The sequence below is a fragment of the Lepidochelys kempii genome, chromosome 2 (genome assembly GCF_965140265.1).
Source record: "Lepidochelys kempii isolate rLepKem1 chromosome 2, rLepKem1.hap2, whole genome shotgun sequence".
Taxonomy (NCBI): Eukaryota; Metazoa; Chordata; order Testudines; family Cheloniidae; genus Lepidochelys; species Lepidochelys kempii.
This window is the reverse complement of record NC_133257.1, coordinates 135,356,141-135,377,566: the sequence shown is the minus strand read 5'-3', so window position 1 is coordinate 135,377,566 and position 21,426 is coordinate 135,356,141. Positions and strand designations below refer to the sequence as shown.

General features: G+C 42.3%; 1 protein-coding gene across 5 annotated transcripts in view; it reads left to right on the top strand.

Annotated features, from left to right (window-relative positions):
• FBXL7 (F-box and leucine rich repeat protein 7) overlaps positions 1 to 21,426 on the top strand; it is a 332,196-nt gene that overhangs the window by 275,237 nt on the left and 35,533 nt on the right. The window contains exon 3 of one of the 5 annotated variants that reach the window (XM_073332295.1): positions 16,525 to 16,606. The exons of the other annotated variants lie outside the window; for them this stretch is intronic. Within the exon in view, the coding sequence (XP_073188396.1) occupies positions 16,525 to 16,606 (82 nt within the window). The remainder of the gene's footprint in view (positions 1 to 16,524; positions 16,607 to 21,426) is intronic. 5 annotated transcript variants of the gene reach the window in all.

Sequence of the window (21,426 nt, the reverse complement as noted above, 5' to 3'; positions counted from 1 at the left end):
TGACACACAATTCCCGTAACAGCTATATGATCGCCATGTTACTCTTACGGTATCTTGTTGTTATTTTATACACTGTGACTACACTGAAATCGCTCTGAATAGAATCTAATTAATGTGACAAACCTTAGTCCCTTTAATCAGTAAGTAATGTGCTACTCCTGTACATGCATATGGCCATATGCCAAAGCTGCCTACAATGGGACATTGAAAATGCTAACATTTTCATCTCTGCTGCCATATGCCGACCCCAGGCCACACATGAAAAGAAAATTGGCATGCATTTTTGAAAAGTTTAAATGGAAAGATGAGATATAACCTACTTGAAGTCAATCAGCTCAGTTAATAGGGCTCAAGACATCTATAGCTAGCTCCTTACGCAACCTGGCTGGAATGGCTTCCTTTTTTGGAATTCTGTTCAATAGTATTTTCATAGTGCTATTGCCCATAGCACCATTAAAATAAAAAGCTTTCTGAAATAGTCCAGAGTGCCTGAGAAATCTTCCCAAAACCTGATTGAAACTCAGACCAAAAGCCTGGGATTAGTCACTTAGGCCACATAAAATGTGTGGGGAACCAATGCAACAGGCTTGGAAGTCAGTTTCCTCTACCCCTTCTTCCTTGGGAGGGCAGGGGGGTTGAGGAGAAAGCTGTGGGGTGGGCGGGGGGGAGAAAACAATACTTTTTCTTCCCCATCTCTTGTGAATGGAAGAAGGATTTTAAACCCCGTTGTGAAGAGCTGCATTTCACATGCATTAGTACAATGGGACTCACTTATAGTGGTGTAAATATTCACTGTAAGTAGCATGAAGCGTCTCTCTGGCTCCAATCCAGCAACGCACATGCTGAGCTTTAAGCATCTGATTATAAGCATGTGCTTTGCTGGGATGGATTTAAAGATATGCTTATCTTTTAAGCATATGAGTAATCCCCACTTAATTCAGTCCCTTTAATTCCACTGAAGCTATTAGGACTTAATAAAACAACACATTTCAAAAAATTACAGCAGTTGCAAAGGGATTGTACAGGTGGGTTTCCTTCATATCAGCCTGTTTTTCTTTTCTACCTTACTTTTCTTCTTCCTTTATTTCCTTCTTAAGTACAATATTCATTCAGTCATTAACATATCTGTTATAATTAACTGAATTTCTTATATAGAAGACTAATTTTACCCTTATTAAAATTCTACCACACTTTACACCCACCAAAAAAACTCAGCAAATAAATTAGATTTTTTTTTAATAGAAAATTCTCTAAAAGTTCTAAATACTGAGTTTAGGAATAGTTCATAGAACATAAGAATAGCCACAGCACAAGAGACAACAAGTTCATCTAGTCCAGAATCTTTTTCTCAATAGTGACCATTACCAGATATTTCAGTGGAAGGTGCAGGAAGGCCCTATCATGGACAGGTTTCAGAGTAACAGCCGTGTTAGTCTGTATTCGCAAAAAGAAAAGGAGTACTTGTGGCACCTTAGAGACTAACCAATTTATTTGAGCATAAGCTTTCATGAGCTACAGCTCACTTCATCGCCGATGAAGTGAGCTGTAGCTCATGAAAGCTTATGCTCAAATAAATTGGTTAGTCTCTAAGGTGCCACAAGTACTCCTTTTCTTCTATCATGGACAGTTTATGTCCACAGGAAAATTTCTTCCTAACCCTTCATCAGTTCATGGTTGGCCTTATGAATGCAGAGTCTGTATCTTGATAGCCAATACATTTGTTGCCCTTTTGTGGTAAACATTTTACATTGTACTAAACATTACTTTAAAAAAATAAAGAACACAAAATTAAAGATTGGCCTGTTTGTTCAGCATATCTAGCACTAAGGGTCAAATGTTTAACCTGGGATCCAAAAATTTTGACTAAAATTTTCTATTTTAAAGTTTTTGTGTGCACACGTAACTCAGACTTGTATCTGCAAATTGCATTTGTGGTTACAAATTGGGTAGACAAATTTCTTCGTATGGCTGCAAATCCAGTGTTTATTCAACGGAGCCAAACAGAGCAAGGAGAGATGGCATAACTAACTTAATTTTTGTTTTAGAACTATTAAAGCCAAAATGTTGCAATAAGGTAACTGTGATTATAAATGTACACAAAATTCTTCCATAACTGCCCTCAATTTGCCAGAAGCTTTGGGCCCCTGTACCTTTTCAGATTTATAGCTACTTGTGGGCAGTACCACACCAGCAGTGGTAGCCAGAGGCATTAACCAAAATGTTCTGATACACCCTTTGGTTTTTGGGTGGCTTAATTTTTGTTTTCCCAACCTGAGGCACTTTGGGTCCGACTTTTCAGAGTTGCTAAGCATTTCAGAGCTCCACTTGAAATCAGGGGTGCTGTGAGTGCTCAGTGTCTCTGAAAATCAGGGCCTCGGTGTCTCTAGATGAGCACCCAAAAATGGAGACACCCCAAATAAAAGGCTACTTTTGAAAATCCATTGTACAGAGATCATGAGCAGGCAGAGTATCTTCATGTGCTTGATGAGGAAGGGAGAAAAGGTTAATAGCTGCCACTGGTGCAACCCTGTTGATTACTAAATGAACTGATATATAAGAGTAGCTTGTGAGAATGTAAAATTGCTGTTAAATGTGCTATGAACATTATGGCTTGGGAAGGAGAAATAAGTATCTACTAAATAAGAAGCTTGCCTCTGAAGGACAATAGAGGCATAATTAATCATAGAATCATTGAAATGTAGGATTGGAAGGGACCTCAAGAAGTCATCAAGTTCAGGCCCCTGTGCTGTGGCAGGGCCAAGTAAACCTAAACCATCCCTGACAGGTGTTTTCCACCTTGTTCTTAAAATCTGCCAATGATGGAGATTCCATGACCTCCCTTGGAAGCCTATTCCGGGGCTTATAGTTAGAAAGGTTTTTCTAATATATAATCTAAATCTACTTTGCTGCAGATTAAGTTCATTACTTCTTGTCCTACCTTCAGTGGACATGGAAAACAATTGATCACCATCCTCTGTATAACAGCCCTTAACATACTGGAAACCTGTTATCAGATCACCTATCAGTCCTTCTTTTCTCAACACTAAACATGCCCAGTTTTTTCCATAGATCAGGTTTTCTAAAACTTTTATTATTTTTGTTGCTCTCCTTTGGACTCTTTCCAATTTGTCCATGTCCTTCCTAAATTGTGGTGCCCGGAATTGGACAAAGCACTCCAGCTGGGGCCTCAACAGTGTCGAGCAGAGTGGGGCTATTGCCTCCTGTGTCTTACATACAACACTCCTGTTAATACGCCCTGGAATCATATTAGCCTTTTTTGCAGCTGCATCACACTGATGACTCATATTCAGTTTGTGGTCCACTATAACCCCCAGATCCTTTCCAGCAGTACTACCACCTAGACCAGGGGTGGGCAAACTTTTTGGCCCAAGGGCCACATCGGGCTGTGAAACTGTATGGAGGGCCAGGTAGGGAAGGCTGTGCCTCCCCAAACAGCCTGGCCCCTGACCCCTCCCACTTCCCGCCCCCTGAATGCTCCCCTCAGAACCCTCAACCCATCCAAACCCCCCCCCCGCCCCCCCTCAACCCCTTGTCCTCTTGTCTGTATAGAATTTCATCTTGTTGAATTCAGACCAATTCTCCAATTTGTCTTGGTCATTTTGAATTTTAAACCAGTCCTCCAAAGTGCTTGTAACCCGTCCAAGCTTGGTGTCATCTGCAAATTTTATAAGAATACTCTCTACTCAATTATCCAAGTAATTAATGAAAATATTGAATAGTACTGGTTACAGGAACGACCCCTTTGAGACCCCACTAGATACACTCACTCAATTTGCAAGCAAACCATTGATAACTACCCTTTGAGTGTGGTCTTTCGACCACGTGTGCACCAACTTATAGTAATTTCATCTAGACTGGTTTTCCCTAGTTTGCTAATGAGAATGTCATATGGAACTGTCAAAAGCCTTAAAAATCAAGGTATATCACATCTACTGCTTCCCCCATATCCATTGTCAAAGAAGGAAATTAAGTTGGTTTGGCATGATTTGTTCTTGACAAATCATGTTGACTATTCTTTATAATCCTATTATCTTCCAGGTGCTCACAAACTGATTGTTTAATACTTTTCTCCAGTATCTTTCCAGATATTGAAGTTAGGCTGACTGGTCTGTAATTCCCTGGGTCCTGCTTGTTCCTTTTTTTTAAAAAGATAGATACCATGTTTGCCCTTCTCCTGTCTTCTGGGACCTCTCCTATCCTACAGGAGTTTGTTCTCTAAGATAATTACTAAAGGCTCCAAGATTGCTTCAGCTAGTTCCTTAAGTACCCTCAGATGAATTTCATCAGGCCGTGCTGATTTGAATATATCTAACTTATCTAAATATTCTTTAACCTGTTCTTTCCCTATTTTGGCTGCCATTCCTTCCCCCTGGTTGTCAGTATTAATTGTAAAAAGAAAAGGAGTACTTGTGGCACCTTAGAGACTAACACATTTTTCCACTGAATGCATCCGATGAAGAGAGCTGTAGCTCACCAAAGCTTATGCTCAAATAAATTTGTTAGTCTCTAAGGTGCCACAAGTACTCCTTTTCTTTTTGTGAATGCAGACTAACACGGCTGCTACTCTGAAACCTGTCAGTATTAATTGTGTTGAGTATCTGGTCATCATTAACCTTTTTAGTGAAAACTAAAGCAAAAAAGCATTAAGCATCTCCAGTTTTTTTATGTCATCAGTTATTAGCTCTCATTCCCAGCTAAGTAGAGGACCTTCACTTTCCTTTCTCTTGCTCCTAATATATTTAAAGGACCTCTTCTTATTGCCATTTATGTCCCTTGCCAGGTGTAACTCATTTTGTGCCTTAGCCTTTCTGATTTTGTCCCAAAATATTTGTGCTGTCCTTTTGTACTCCTCCTTATCGATTTCACCATGTTTCCACTTTTTGTAGGATTCCTTTTTTATTTTCAGGTCATTAAAGAGCTCCTGATGAAGCAATATTGTCCTCTTACTATTCTTCATATCTTTCCTTTGAATCGGAATAGTTTGCAGTTGTGCCTTTAATATTGTCTCCTTGAGGAACTGCCAGCTCTCCTGAACAGCTTTTTCCCTTAGATTTTCTTCCTACCAGTTCTGAGTCTGTTAAAATCTGCTTTTTTGAAGTCCATTATCCTTATTCTGCTGCTCTTACTCCTTCCTTTCCTTAGAATCATGACATCTATATTTCATGATCACTTTCACCCAAATTGCCTTTAACCTTTAGAGTCGCTACCCTGCTGCTCAAAATCAAGTTTAAAATGAATGTCCCCCTAGCTACTTCCTCCATTTTCTGGAACAAAAAGCTGTCCCCGATACATTCCAAGAACTTACTGGAGATTTTGTGTTTTGCCATATTACTTTTCCAATGGAAGTCTGGGTAGTTAAAGTCCCTCATTACTCCCTTTTGTTCCTACCTGTCCTTTCTGATCAAGCTATAACCCTCTGTACCAATATTCCAGTCAAGAGACTTATCCCTCTAAGTCTCTGTGATGCCAATTAAATCTTAATTTATTGTATGTACTAATACTTCCTGTTCTTTCTGCTTATTCCCAATACTACGTGCGTTTGTGTACAGACATCTAAAATGTTGATCAGAGTCCCCCACTGAATTCCTTGTGGGTATTTTCTTCTAGGGTGGAATTACTGAAAAATCTAGCAAAAGCCCATGTTGTTACCTTGGAAGTGCTAGAACAAATACAGGGTATAAGTACACAAGAGTTTTTCCAGAAATGGCTGTCAGAAGGGTATGGACCCTTGTATGTATCTAGACTATGCATGCTATAGTTCAGTAGGAAAGCCTAATCTCATGGTGGAAGAATGGAGACCTGTGACTTTCTGCTTGGTGAACTTACATGACAACAATCTTGCCATTGCTAGAGAGACAGAACTTGGATCAAATTATTTTCTCAGTGACAGTAGTCTGAGACACTGAAGGAAGTCTGCTCTTTTCAGTGCAGTTATACCTGAAGTTCACTGTTGTACGAAAACATTTGGCCCTTTTAACTTTTTTAGGGGCTGAAGATTTTGATATTCTCAGATATGGGATCACAAAAGCAAAGACATGTGCTTTTCTCTCCTAAGGTAAGTTTTTCCGGACCAAAAAAGGGGAAGGGATCATTCCAATATTCTGCAGCACATAGCATTTTTATTGGCATTTTATTTTATCTTTTTGGGGGACATGGAATGTTCTAAGACTCTATTGTAGAAATGGAATAAAAAATGAAAATGAAACACCTGATCTCTGTGATAGAATCTGATTAAATGTTATTGGTCTTGTAAGAAACTTTACTGTTTAACAGACCTATTAAAGGTAAAATTGAATTTCATTGTAAAGTTTATATGATCAAGTTTATTAACATTGTCCTCCCTAGAGATGTGTGAATTTTGTATAACTGAAAAATATGTTTGGCTAGCTAGGACAGTTATACGGTATGGTCCTTTGCTTTCGCTGACATTTTTGCTAGGATCTGGAAGATTCTGATAGATCACATGTACTGTTCTTAGACCTATCTTCAGCAAAACTCCCACAGACTTAAGATCAGAGTAAAAATTGAATGAAGCCTTAAGAATTTGTCCCTTTTTAATGTATGCAAGAATGCTACATTGTGTAAATGTAAACTTTCATCATTGGAAAAGAATTGCAAGTATAAATATTGAGTTCCACATCAAAAATGTTTACCTTGGTATACAGGTCTTATGCAGACATCATAAATTCTCTTCTGGTTAATACGCATTTCCAGTAATTCTAGACTGTCAGGAAAAAGCCTTAATTCCTGAAAACAAATAAGGACACAATACAGCCCATACTGTCTCAATTCCCAGCTGCTCAAGAGTTTCCTCCGTTCCCTTTTATAGTCTCAGTTGTCTGTCTCAAAAATTTGCAGTATTGAAACTTGCAACTCCCATAAGAGCTAAACCACAGAATCTTTATGTTCTGTATGCAAATAAAGACTCAACAAATGAAACACATTTTTTCTAAAGACGGGCAGAATCAAATAATTTTTCTCACTTTATGGTGTTTTCATACCCTCAAATTGCACAGAAAATGTTGTTTAAAAGTTTGAATAACTTAAGTGTAACTTCATTTGAGTGATAAAGAAGCAAAACCATTTGTCCAATACAGTAGAACTATATAAACTTAAACTATTGCAAAAGGTTACCTTGTACTAACCAAAACTACTGTGCAGCACCATCTAGTCATATTGAGAAGCACGTATTAGAACCAAACTTCCGGAGTGTACACAGTAAATGTGGAACATGCCCCTTTTTAGAAATTGGCAGCTACTTGACTTTGAATCCAGTAGCATGGGCTGTATATATTATTCCTGGTTATGTTTGTCTTTCCATTTTTCTTTCAAGGTGAACTCAGGGTGAACATTTCTGTTTTCCCGACCACTTTATGGCTTGGCTTAACCTATGAAGTGGTTTGTTAGAGTGTTATCAATATGTTTAGTACCTCTAATTTTTCCAAGCAGTTACACAGTACCTTGTTTATACTGTTTCTCTGTTCATGATAGAAAAATACCGGGACTTACTACAAAGAGTGGCTAGTGATCTCCAGATATCTCTGGAGAAAGTCCAAGACCCACACCACCAACCGTTGGACATTCTGCAGCCTCAGGGCCAAAGTAAGGTGGCTCTTGCAGTTAACAAGGCCACAGTGGAACTGGCGAGATTGGTCTGGCACACCCCAGCATCCTGCGCCCCCATACCTAAGAGGGGTGAGAAGCACTATTTCAGTCCAACAAAGGAAGCTGAATTCCTGTTCTCCCACCCTGCTCCCAATCCCTGGTGGTACAGGCTGCTGCAGAATGTAATAGATCTTAATACCTAACGACTACCCCATCAGACAAGGGATCCAAGAGACTGGACCATCTGGGGAGAAAAGTCTTGTCCTATGCGGGCTTGCAATTCCACATCACCAATTACCAGGCTCTGTTAGCTAAGAATGACTTTAATAACTACTCTAGGCTGGCAGCCTTTCAGGACAAACTTTCTTCTGAGGACCAAGCCCAGTTCCTCTCCCTTCTAGAGGAGGGAAATCTGGTAGTGAAAATGGCTCTTCAGGCCACAGCTGATGCAGTTAATACAGCATCCAGAAGCTTGGCCACTGGTATTGTTATGAGGAGGGATTCATGGCTGTAGTCCTCGGGCTTCTTCAGGGAGGTGCAGAATACTATCCAAGACCTTCCCTTTGACAAATCCAGCCTCTTTAACAAGAAGATTGGTGACTCTCTCCACTCATTAAGGACTCAAGGTCTACCCTCCACTTCCTGGGGATCTACACCCCAGCACCAAGGAGAAAGTAGTAGAGGCAGACCTATAAATCAGGACTGCCACCACCTTCTCATCCATTCTACTACCAGCATCCTGCCGACCCTCCCAGCAAAAGACTCAGAGGCTCTGCTTTTGAGCCCCCTCTACCACTATGATTGCTACCCATTCTCAGCCCGTGGCTTGGAGCCATTTGTGAAATTTTTGTTGAGACCCTCTTACCATTGCTAGTGCCACCTGCCCCTTCTTCTGTCACTTTTGGAGGTCATCTGACTCTATTTGCCCATAATTGGGAGCTAATCACAATGAACAGTTGAGTCTTGGACATTATCCATCATGGATACTCCAGAGAGTTCATCTCCTGCCCTCCCTACAAACAGCCTTCCTGCCGCCCCCGCCCCCCCTTTCAGGGAACACTCACACGAGGTAATTCTTCAACAGGAAGTGGAATCCCTATTATATTGAGGGGCAATAGAGGGGCCTCAGTATCAAGAAAGGGGGTTCTATTCTCTGTATTTCCTAGTCCCCAAAAAAGATGAATGGTGGAGACCCATTCTGGATCTTCAGCATCCTCATGCAGAAGTTAAAATTCAGGATGTTCATACTGGCATCAATAATCCCGTCCCTTCAAGAAGGGATGTGGTTCACAGTTGTCAACCTGAAGAACACACATTTCCATGTAGACATTCACCCCTCCCACAGTTTATCATGGGCCAGGAACACTTCCAGTTCTGGATCCTCCCTTTCACACTAGCGACAGCACCCCCAGCATGTTTGTGTTTTCTCCATGAGGGCAGCCCAGATGAGACATCAGGGCCACACAATGTTTCTGTATCTCGACAGCTGGCTCCTGATATGTTGATCTTGACAGGAGGTCAGTTCAGCTATTCAATATCTCATTCAAATCCTCACAGCCCTGGGGGTCTGTAAGAACAGAGAAAAATCTGCTTTATCCCCCACAAGGATAATAGACTTTGAGGGCAATGTTGGACTTTGTTTGCACAAGAGCCTTCCTCCCTGCAGGAAGGTTTCAGATGATGCACAACCTAATTTCTTTGATTTCCCACAGACCAAGGACTACAATGAGATGTGCCTGTCACTGTTAGGCCATATAGCTGTGTGTACTTTTTTGACATCCTTTGCCAGGCTTCATCTATGTTTCCTGCAGACCTGGCTCAATTCAGTTTAGTCACCCAACAAAGACCACGTCAATTCCAGGATGACAGACCCCACCAGGATCATCACCTCCTTCACTTGGTGGTCAACCCCAGGCAAGGTACAAGTGGGAGTTCCCTTCACCATTCCCACTCCCAGTGCCACTGTTGTAACAGATGTGTCCCTGTTGGGGTGGGGTCAACAGACACTGCTTGTTAAAATCTTCGGACTCAGATGCATAGTGCACGTGCATACCTGTGTGTGGAATACAGATAGGGACCACACATTTCAAAGAATCTCCAGTTACAACAAGTAACCTCCACGTCTTTCACTAGCCTTCAAAACACCTTTCTGCTAGTAGCAAGAAAGGTTTTTTCACCCAATTCAGGGTTGTTGGTTATCTCACCTTGCTGTCTTAATTGACTTCAAAATATATGTTTTACTCTTCATCTGAGTCTTCCAGTGTGTTTGTGTTTGATCTTTGAATTGCAGACGTGCTATTCCTGTTGGTCTGTACTGAAAGTCAGGACATGGGATTTTTGTTCCTTGTTCTGCTTCTGATTCAGTGAATGACCCTCTCCTAGGATAATTCACTTAAGCTTTCTGAGTGTCCGTTTCCCTGTCTGTAAAATGGAAGTAACATGTATCCACCTTTTGTAAAATGCTTTGACATCTATGAATAAAAGGGGTTATATACAGCCAATGGTAATGCATTTCTTGTACTCCGGGTTGTAAACTCCTTGAGGCAGGACTGTGGGCGTGTTTGATTCTAATGGAAACGTGCAGAGATATAATTTAAGAACACTTTAAGTAATTATTTTCTTGTTGTGGCCAGTGAGGTGCATCAGTGAGTCTTTATCTGCAGTATTGTTCTGCTCTGTATTTCAAAAGGTGTAAAGTAAGTCGTAGAGATGCTATCGTCTACATTTTAGTGAGCCTTATTTCTCTGGGCTCTTTCCAATGTCCTGATTGTTTCCAGAGCATACCAGACCCCTGGGAGAAACAGCAGAAATACTGAAATAAACTATGCATGAAAAGGAACCTTTATTTTATACCTGTCATTTACAGCTTAAAATATTACTTCCTTTCCCTCCGTGTTTTTGCATCAGAAATCAGTTTTACTCTGCCCTCCTCTGACTGTGCCCGTGAAAACACTCTAAAAGAGTTTTCTTGGGTTTTTTCAGTTTTATGTAATTTGTATCCTCAGCACCGCTCTTAAAATGTTGTTGTTTTTGTTGAGAGTAAGTTGCACATAATTGAAAAGCTGACCTTTCTGCACTGGTAAATCAGAACTGCCTTGAAGGTCAGTGAATTCACTGAAGACCTACTACCAAGTACACTGCACAAAAACTGACTGCTCCCTTCCTGGGATTAAAACAGCTGACTGGACTGTGTTCCCTTGAATCTAGACACATCAGTCTGTTCTTAGATGACTTCATCAGTAATAAGTTCCAAAGAACTCAGTTCCAAAGAAGTACTCTCACTCACAGGAAAACAGCAAGTGTTACATTCCCCACCTTCTTTCAGGAGTGCTCATGCAAGATGTGTGGCCAGTCGATAATATTAGTACATATGTATTGGAAAACCTATTAAAATAAGTGCATTTAGGCAAGATTTTTTTTCTGGGCACAATATTTAGTGTGTCTTAGACTTATTTGCAAACAATATAGAGTCATAAGGTCTTTCTGGAGCACCCTAGAGCTTAAGTGCTAGAAGTTTCCCTAGGTATTTATTATTTGTATTACAGTTTTGCCTAAAGGATCCAATTGAGATCAGAGCCCCATTGTGCCCATTACTTCACTGCACAGAACAAGCAGTCAAACACACCCAGGGCAGTTAGGAACACAGAAGCCTCTAGGCCAGGGGTGGCCAACCTGAGCCTGAGAAGGATCCAGAATTTACCAGTGTTCATTGCCAAAGAGCCACAGTAATACATCAGTAGCCCGCCATCAGCTCCCCCAGCTCCCAGCGCCTCCTGCCCAGTGGTAGTCGATCAGTGCTTCCCCCTCCCTGCACCTCCTGATAAGCTGTTTTGTGGCATGCAGGAGGCTCTGGGGGAGAGGAGCAAGGGCATGGCAGGCTCAGGGGAGGGGGCGGGAAGGGGTGGAGTGGGGGCAGGGCCTGTGGCAGAGCCAGGGGTTGAGCAGTGAGCACCCCCCCGGCACATTGGAAAGTTGGCGCCTGTAGCTCCAGCCCCAGAGTCGGTGCCTGTACAAGGAGCCGCATATTAACTTCTGAAGAGCCGCATGTGGCTCCAGAGCTACAGGTTGGCCACCCCTGCTCTAGGCAATGATCTTACATAGAGAGATCTGGTAAGTAGCTGCTCTCACTACCAAACAGTAGCACCTGGAGCAAAGCGAGAGGAAGCTCAACTGGGCCGTGCAACTACTCTGAAAACAGCGTCATTGCAGTAGCAAAAGAAATCTGTGTAGGAGACGGCTGCATTAGCCTTTTAATGAAGCATGCAAACTCCTTTGCACCTGATGATGCCCTGTCTGATTTCCATGGATGAACCAATAGGAGCTGTGTGGAAATCTTACAGGAGCTGGTCTCCTGAGGTCAGTATAAGATGGTAAAGCAACACTTCAAGGTGGCAGCAAGAGTATCCTTAAGTGTATCCTTAACACAAGTGCAGGATTGCACTGAAGCCACTGTGCCATTGCCAAGGCCTATCCTTGTCCCTTCCCCCCATCCATACCTACCCCCGCCCCCCAGTACTAGTTCAGCGTGGTTCAGGAAGGCCTATCACTTTCTCAAGCATTTCTGTACAATCTGCAAAAGTCTCAGTTTCCAGGTGCTCAATAAACCGAGTGCTATACTTTTTTGTACCAGTCAGCTGCAGTAGCCATCCCCAAAGATTATTTATTCACCTAGGAATTGTCAGTTCCCGGTACTGGGCCACAGAATGAAGAGCAATAGAAAAGCAGCTGGCTTTCAATAGTAAAACTGTGAAACTGCAAGAGACCAGAAAGTAAACACTAAAATGATTTACAGATCTAACGTCCCCTTGCACCTAAAGGAGCCTGACCATTTTGAATTAGTTACATATCAATCACACCGTGCCAAAAATGAACAAGGATGCCAGTTGCCTTACTGGACAGCAACACTCCCCTATCTTGTTGGTCTCTCTTTCTGATGATCTCTTTTTTGTCCTGGGTCTACTCCAGATCTGTTTTTTAAAAATGTTCTTTTGGTAATTTTTGAAAGATCTTTTGTTTAAGGCGCCTTCCTGCAGGGGTTTTGTAAAATCTGTTTGTCGGATTATGAAGAATTCCTTGAATGCTCTTCAACTTCCCAGATTTTGGACTCTTACTTTCTGAATTTTCTAGAGTCAGACTGTAGATCTGCATGCTGCACTGTATGTATAAAGGGATCCTTACTGAATGCATACAAGGCTCGTTGGTACAGCTTGTTGCTGGATTCTTACCCCCACCAGGCTAGCTGGTACAGTTTGCATTTTATAAATCATCTTCTGAAACCACATAGCCTAAAAACTCCAGAGCTGCATATCGGTATCCACACTTTGCAGTCCAGAAGAACTATTCAAACTGATATCAGTGGGAACAGTTCCAGGTTAGCCTCTGCAGCACAAAAGACCTACTGTGAGCCTGATCTGTGTCCAAGATGTATTCACATTATGCAAGTATTTCCTGTTCAAGATGACCATTAATCAAACTGAACAACTATTTTTACAGCAAGAGCTTTCTATAAAATCCATGTTTAGGGCCTGGCATAAAGTTACTTCATAAAAACAGTTGTTGATGGTAAAAGGTACATAAATAAATGGAGGAACAGGGAATAGATAGACTGCTTCTGGAAAGTAGAATGGTATTTAATTCTGCTGTGATCTCATCTTGATATTTTTCAGGGTTATTCTCGCCTCTTTTCCATTAAAACAAAGCTGCATCCGTTTAACTTTGCTCTGTGATTTGAAAGTACAAACAGCAAGAAGCAAAATGGCAACTGCTAGTATGATTTTCAGACTGAGGTGCTGAGCACCTGCATTGCTACGCCATGTTGGTGTTCAGCACCTCTGAAAATGAGTTCATGTGTTTCGATGTGATGTGCCTGTCCCATGACAAGTGTCACAAACATCCACTTTACAAGATGTCACCAATCTCCCGTAAACTCAGGAATTATGGTCATGTATATATAAGTGCAATAGGTTTTAATTTACAAAGGACATCAAATACTTTCAGCTTAAAAATGAGCACTTATTCTTGATTTCCTTTAAACTAAAAAAGTATAGTCTTCACTTAAGATCACAGAGTGCGTGTCTCCTGGGGACAGGCTGCCACCACACTAAGACTAAAATGGATACTGACAAAAAGATATTGGTTTTCCTGACAATATTATGTCTCACTACACCCTAATTCTGAAATAGATTTCAGAGTTTACACATTACTCTTCGGGGAATTCTGTGCCAAAAAATTACAAATTGTGCACCAAAAAATAACAAATTATGTGCACATTTTAAAATTCTGCATATTTTATTTGTCAAAATAACAATATAATATTCGTAATTTATTTCAAAATACCTGTCAGCAAGTATGTCTGTAACAAGACAGACAATGAAAAAGATTCAGGATACGTTTATTGGCAAATAGATTCCTTACTAGGCATATAAATTCAGAGCTTTGAGTAATAATTCATTTAAACTACAATGCACAACTGTATAACCTGCCCCCTCAGAAGCAGTGCAAACACTTAGGGGAATCAGGGGTAATGGAGGAGCTGAGGGAGAGGGAAGAAGCCTGGGAGTGAACCTGGAGAGTTGTTGGGTGTGGGTGGGAGAAATATGGAACAGGTGTTTTGCGGAGGGCAGGGAGGGATTGCTAGGGAGCTTCCCCCACACAGACCCTGGCTGACCCCTAGCCTCTCTCGCTCAGGCACATCTGCCCCATCCTCATGTGTCCTTGCACCCCCATGTATCCTTGATTCCCTCCCCCTATCCCCATGTGTTCCTCCACCTCCACTCAGACTCCCCCATGTGTCTCTGCACCCCTCCCTATCCCCATGTATCCCTGTGCCCCTCCCCATGTGTCCTTGTGGACCCCTCAGCCAGCCCCCTCCACCCATCCCCATGTGGCACTACACCCCCCTCGTCCCCATGTGTCTCAATGCCCCACTAAGCCATCCCTTTCCCCCATGTGGCCCTGCGCCTCCACTCCCATTCAGCCTCTGCCCCAGTCTGTCCTACCCCACTAGACCTTATGAACCCCAGTCTTTGACCGCCCTATGTGCCCATGCAGCCCCATGTGCCCCACACTGTCTGTCCCTCCATATCCCTACCTGCAAAGCAGCCTCTTCTCTTGCCTATCACAGTTGTGGAGGGCCTGGAAGTGACTGCTCTGTTCTAGCGCCACCGTGGCCTCTTGTGGGCAAAAAGCGTAACTGGAGCAACTTTCCGGCAGAAGTTACTTTCTGCAGAAAAAAATATGCACGGCGCAGTGGCATATGCAGTGGTGCAGAATTGCCCCAGGAGTAATACATGAGAAGTGCCTTTAACCAAGTGTGTTCTCATCATGCTGAGCAAATCAGGCACAGTTTTCTTTTAAATCATCCGTCATGCTGTGTTTACATTCTTTGTCCCAATACTGACTAGAGAGTCTCTGTCTGTATCACAGCTCTCATAATACCAGCTATCTATGTATTTCCTTGTATTTATTGATTGAACTATGCAATTCTGGTTTTAAAAACTCCCCTCTAGTTTTTCCTTTTTCCAAGATGGCCGCTCCACTACTCGTAATTTGTCCTTTCTGAGACCCTCTGCAGGATCATATGCTTGTAAGTGTTGCAATAGGTCTCCTCTACAAGGGCATATATAGTGATGAGAATGTAGAACTTTCATCCACACTAACCAGAGCTACATGCATATGAAAGAGGAGAGACTCGATAACACAGAATAGCAAAGCAAAGGTGCTGAGAAGGGTAACTTTATTCTCTTAACTTTCCCGGCTGCTGAATTTGCCTTGTAAGCTTTCTTTTTTGTGAAATTGAAGATGTAAGACTTAATCTGGGGGTCCCCTAAAGCAGGGGGCTTGGGATGCTAGTCCCTCTAAGGGAGAATGAACTGCACTCTTAGAAGTAAATAGCATGTTGGCTGCCAGCCACGCAACTTTTCAAACAAGTGCTTAAGGCTCCGAGTTGTAGAAATAATACTGCTGGTATCTAGGATCTTGTTTTTGCAATATGTAGTGGAAGTCTGTGTCTGTTGCACCAGGATTTGCATATTTTTATTCCTGGCTGCGAAGACTAACCAAAAAGACAGGCAGAGTGGATGATACATATCCCAGTAATAGCCTTCAGATGCATTTGCCACCATGAGCAGTAACATACAGTAGAGCAACATTAGAGAGGCTTATTTCTCCTTTTGAAAATGGGTTTTAATCCATCCCACCAAAAGTCTTGTGCTCCCTTTATTCCATCCCTTCCTCCAACCGACTGCAAAATTCAGTTTAAAGGGATACATTTCCAGTCATACATCTCTACCTCCAGACTATCACCACCAACCCACCCCTCAAATAAAAAGCATTCTGGTTTCTGTCATACACTTTGCATGGTTTTTAATACAATATTTCCGAACAAAACAATCTCTCTTAATGAACTTGGATAAAGAGGTTTAAAAATAAAACCCTTATGTATGCCTGAAACACACATGCTTTATTATAATCTTTCATCATAAAGGAACATTCCAGTTCTAATGAAAGTTTATCATCCCCCAATAATTTTGAATGTAATAGAGATTTCCTTGCATTAAGTGAACTTTGGATGTAGCCCACCCTCAATTAAAAATCCAAACATTATTTTGTTTTGCTTTGGGCAAAAGAAGGAGGGGAAGCATTTAAAATACAGGAGACAGACAAATAGCTTTTCTAAACAAACAGACTAATTGCTCTCATAAACGTAGGATACTCATAATTTAACAGCAATAGTTTATATACTTGGGAAGCCATATAAATAGGGCGGTCTGGTCAAGGTTATGGTTGCGTGCAGTAAAAGGGCTGGTCTCAACAAGGCCTTGAATTGTTTGGTTGTGTATTTTGTGAGCCTCCGCCAAGTTTACATTCTAGCTGACATTTCGCTCCTTGTGTTTATAGCAGACAAAGGAGCTGGCTCTGGGAATTTCTCAAGAGGAAGTCATAGTGGCAGGCGTAGTTACGGAGAGACAAAAAGCAAAAGGTACAAACTGGCTTATGGAAGGGCAGATGTGGGTGTTGCTATTATGTGTAACGTCTGATCTTCTGTGCGTGTTGTTCACACTTAAGGGTCATCCCGAAAATTATGTATAATAAATAACAATACTTTGTTCATGTCATTTTTTAAAATATAAATTAGTGTTATATCTACTAACTGATGGCCAGTTGCCAAAGAGTGTAATTTAGTGGTCTGGACACACTATCTCTGTGGTTTAGGACAGGTCAATTCATGTAGCTGCATTGTTTTTTTCATCTATAATATAAAGGTTAAGCCACCTGCTTCACGAGGGTATTGGGAGAATTAATTAGTGAATGTTTGGAAATCCTTTTGAAGAAGAAAAGTGTTATTGACCAATTAGCAGAGTCCATGTGGTGGCTGAACTTGCTGTGTATGCATTACACAAATTACTGCAGCTGAGGCCCCAAGCAAGGCCCTTGGAAGCATAAAGAGCATCATTACCAAGTGTCTGAATTAGGGAGCTTTCACCTGATTGCGGGTCAGAGGATCTGTGGCTCAGCTAGAAGTGGTTCTTTATGTAGCTTGGATTTATTTTAACAAGGTATAAGTATTTTGGAATCCATTAGAAGTTTTATTATTTAGCAGCCTATCATCCCCGATTAATGTACCACACCATAGTAAACGGCCCTAATTTTACAGATCTTGGGAAACAGGCCAGTCCTTGCTTACAGACTGCCCCCCAACCTGAAGCAAATACTCACCAGCAACCACACACCACACAACAGAACCACTAACCCAGGAACCTATCCTTGCAACAAAGCCCGTTGCCAACTGTGTCCACATATCTATTCAGGGGACACCATCATAGGGCCTAATAACATCAGCCACACTATCAGAGGCTCGTTCACCTGCACATCTACCAATGTGATATATGCCATCATGTGCCAGCAATGCCCCTCTGCCATGTACATTGGCGAAACTGGACAGTCTCTACGTAAAAGAATAAATGGACACAAATCAGACGTCAAGAATTATAACATTCAAAAACCAGTTGGAGAACACTTCAATCTCTTTGGTCACTTGATTACAGACCTAAAAGTGGCAATTCTTCAACAAAAAATCTTCAAAAACAGACTCCAACGAGAGACTGCTGAATTAGAATTAATTTGCAAACTGGATAGAATTAACTTAGGCTTGAATAAAGACTGGGAATGGATGGGTCATTACACAAAGTAAAACTATTTCCCCATATTTATTCCCTACCCTCCCCCTCCCGCTGTTCCTCAGACTCTTGTCAACTGCTGGAAATGGCCCACCTTGATTATCACTACAAAAGGTTTCCGTCTACTCCCCCCGCTGGTAATAGCTCACCTTACCTGATCACTCTCATTACAGTGTGTATGGTAACACCCATTGTTTCATGTTCTCTGTGTATATAAATCTCCCCACTGTATTTTCCACTGAATGCATCTGATGAAATGAGCTGTAGCTCACGAAAGCTTATGCTCAAATAAATTTGTTCGTCTTTAAGGTGCCACAAGTACTCCTTTTCTTTTTGCGGATTCAGACTATCACAGCTGCTACTCTGAAACCTGCCCTAATTTTGTATTGCACCAATGAGCAGAGCAGTATTGAGGAGTGCTGCAATGAAAACTATATAAGTGCTTCTTCATTGTAAATATGTCTAATGCTTGTTTAAAAAAATGTGGGCTGGGTTAGTCTGTGATAGTTTTTAGGACTTAACATTAACTGAGCTTAAAAATGGCCTGACCCCAAGAAAAATGCCTCTGACTTAGACTGAGGTTTGGGAACTCTACAAGGCAGTCTATTGCTAAAGGCAAATTGTTGCTCAGAAACATTTTAGGTAACTTTACAATGAAACAGTGAAAGGGGTAAAGCTGATTTGCTAAAATGCTGTGTGTATTTTATATAGGGTGACCATATTTCCCTATGCTGAATACAGGACACGGCGTAAAATTACTTGTGGTCAAGTGAGTTCAACGGCAATCAATCTAGGGTTGCCAACCCTCTAAGTTTTGCTGGGAGTCTCCTGGAATCAGGCCCCATCTCCCGGAGGCTATTGAAGCCAAACTGGAAGATTTTAGGCTGCTAAAAGTCTGGCGGCACAGCACAGCTAAGGCAGGCTCCGTGCCTGCCCTGGCCCCTCGCCACTTACAGAAGCGGCCAACACATCCCTGTGGCTGCCGAGGGGGAGAGAGGGCGGGCAGCACGCGGAGCCCCGTGCACACCCCCGGGACCTCAGGGATGTGCCGCCCACTTCCGGGAGCAGCATATGGAGAGGGCAGTACGCAGAGCCACTTGGCCCTGCTTATCTCGGGTGGCTCCCAGTCAGTATCCCAGCAGGGCTAAGGTAGGCTCTGCCCCTGCACTCCAGTCCCCTGACCCACACCTGAGCCACTTCCCTGAAGCCTGTACCCCACACCCCCTCCTGAACCACAATCTCTTACCCCAGCCCGGAGCCCCCTCCTGCACCCCAACCTCCCTCTCAGAGCTTGCACCCAAACCTCCTGCCCCAGGCTCAACCCAGAGCCCTCTCCCATACTCTGAACCACTCGGCCCAAGTCCAGACCTCACACCTCCTCCCGCACCCCAACCGCCTGCCCCAGCCTGTGAGTGAATGAGTGTCAGGGAGAGTGAGCGAGCAATGGAGGGAGGGGGGATGGAGTGAATGGGGTGGGGCCTCAGGGAAAGGGCGGGGCAAGGGCGTTTGGGTTTGTGTGATTAGACAGTTGGCAACCCTAAATCAGTCAGAACTATGCAGTACAAATGTTCAAATTAACATCAAGTTGACTGAGCCCCTGTTAAAAAGAAATACTGTGTAGTTGGATTCTTTTTATTTACGTTCTTATCTTTAAGTCTTTAGGGCTCTCACAGGGAGAAGTGACATACACACATTCCGGTACACCTCTCTCACACGGGGGGTGACCGACCAACCTTCCCTGCCCAGCACTCTCCATGCTCGAGGCCTGGTACCTGGCACCGTGTCTTCCCAAGGCAACACGTGTCGGAGGGGCACGCAGGGTCACATGCCTCCCCTTCCCAGATTTCTGCCAGGGTTCTCACCAGAATGGAACTGTCTCAGATTGAGGTGTCATTAAAGGAGATTTTGGAACAAATTGATAAACTATACAGTAATAAGTCACCAGGACCAGATGGTATTCACCCAAGAGTTCTGAAGGAACTCAAATGTGAAATTGCAGAACTACTAATGGTAGTCTGTAACCTATCATTTGTATCAGCTTCTCTACCAAATGACTGGAGGATAGCTAATGTGACGCCAATTTTTAAAAAGGGCTCCAGAGGTAATCCCGGCAATTACAGGCCAGGAAACTTGACTTCAGTACCTGGCAAACTGGTTGAAACAATAGTAAAGAACAAAATTGTCAGACACATAGATGAACATAATTTGTTGGGGAAGAGTCAACATGGTTTTTGTAAAGGAAAATCATGCCTCATCAGTCTACTAGAATTCTTTGAGGGGGTCAACAAGCATGTGGACCAAGGGGATCCAGTAGATATAGTGTACTTAGATTTTCAGAAAGCCTTTGACCAGGTCCCTCACCAAAGGCTTTTACACAAAGTAAGCTGCCACGGGATAAGAAGGAAGGTCCTCTCATGGACTGGTAATTGGTTAAAAGATAGGGAACAAAGGGTAGGTATAAATGGTCTGTTTTCAGAATGGAGAGAGGTAAATAGTGGTGTCCCTGAGGGGTCTGTTCTGGGACCAGTCCTATTCAACATATTCATAAATGATCTGGAAAAAGGGGTAAACAGTGAGGTGGCAAAATTTGCAGATGATACAAAATTACTAAAGCTATTTAAGACCCAGGCAGACTGCGAAGAGCTTCAAAAGCATCTCAAAACTGGGTGACTGGGCAACAAAATAGCAGATGAAATTCAACGTTGATAAATGCAAAGTAATGCACATTGGAAAATATAATCCCAACTATTCATATTAAATGATGGGGTCTAAATTAGTTGTTACCACTCAAGAAAGAAATCTTGGAGTCATTGTGGATAGTTCTCTGAAAACATCCATTCAATGTGCAGCGGCAGTCAAAAAAGCAAACAGAATGTTGGGAATCATTAAGAAAGGGATAGATAGTAAGATAGACAACATCATATTGCCACTATATAAATCCATGGGACACCCACATCTTGAATACTGCATGCAGATCTGGTCACCCTATCTCAAAAAAGATATATTGGAATTGGAAAAGGTTCAGAAAAGGACAACAAAAATTATTAGGGGTATGGAATGGCTTTCCTATGAGGAGAGATTAATAAGATTGGGACTTTTCAGCTTGGAAAAGAGATTATTATGATAGAGGCCTATAAAATCATGACTGGTGTGGAGAAAGTAAATAAGGAAGTGCTATTTACTTATAACACATGAACTAGGGGTCACCAAATGAAATTAATAGGCAGCAGGTTTAAAACAAACAAAAAAGTATTTCTTCTCACAATGCACAGTCAACCTTTGTGAAGGATGTTGTGAAGGCCAAGACTATAGCAGGATTCAAAAGAGGACTAGATAAATTCATGGAGGATAGGTCCATCAATGGCTATTAGCCAGGATGGTCAGGGATGGTGTCCGTAGCCTTTGTTTCCCAGAAGCTGGGAATGGGCAACAGGGAATGGCTCACTTGATGATTGCCTGTTCTGTGCATTCCATCTGGGGCACCTTGCATTGGTTGCTGTCGGAAAACAGGATACTGGGCTAGATGGACCTTTGGTCTGACCCAGTATGGCTGTTCTTAATGTGGCCTGGAACATCCTTTCGGCGCTATGCAGGAGAGAAGGGATGGGAGCTGCTTCCAGCT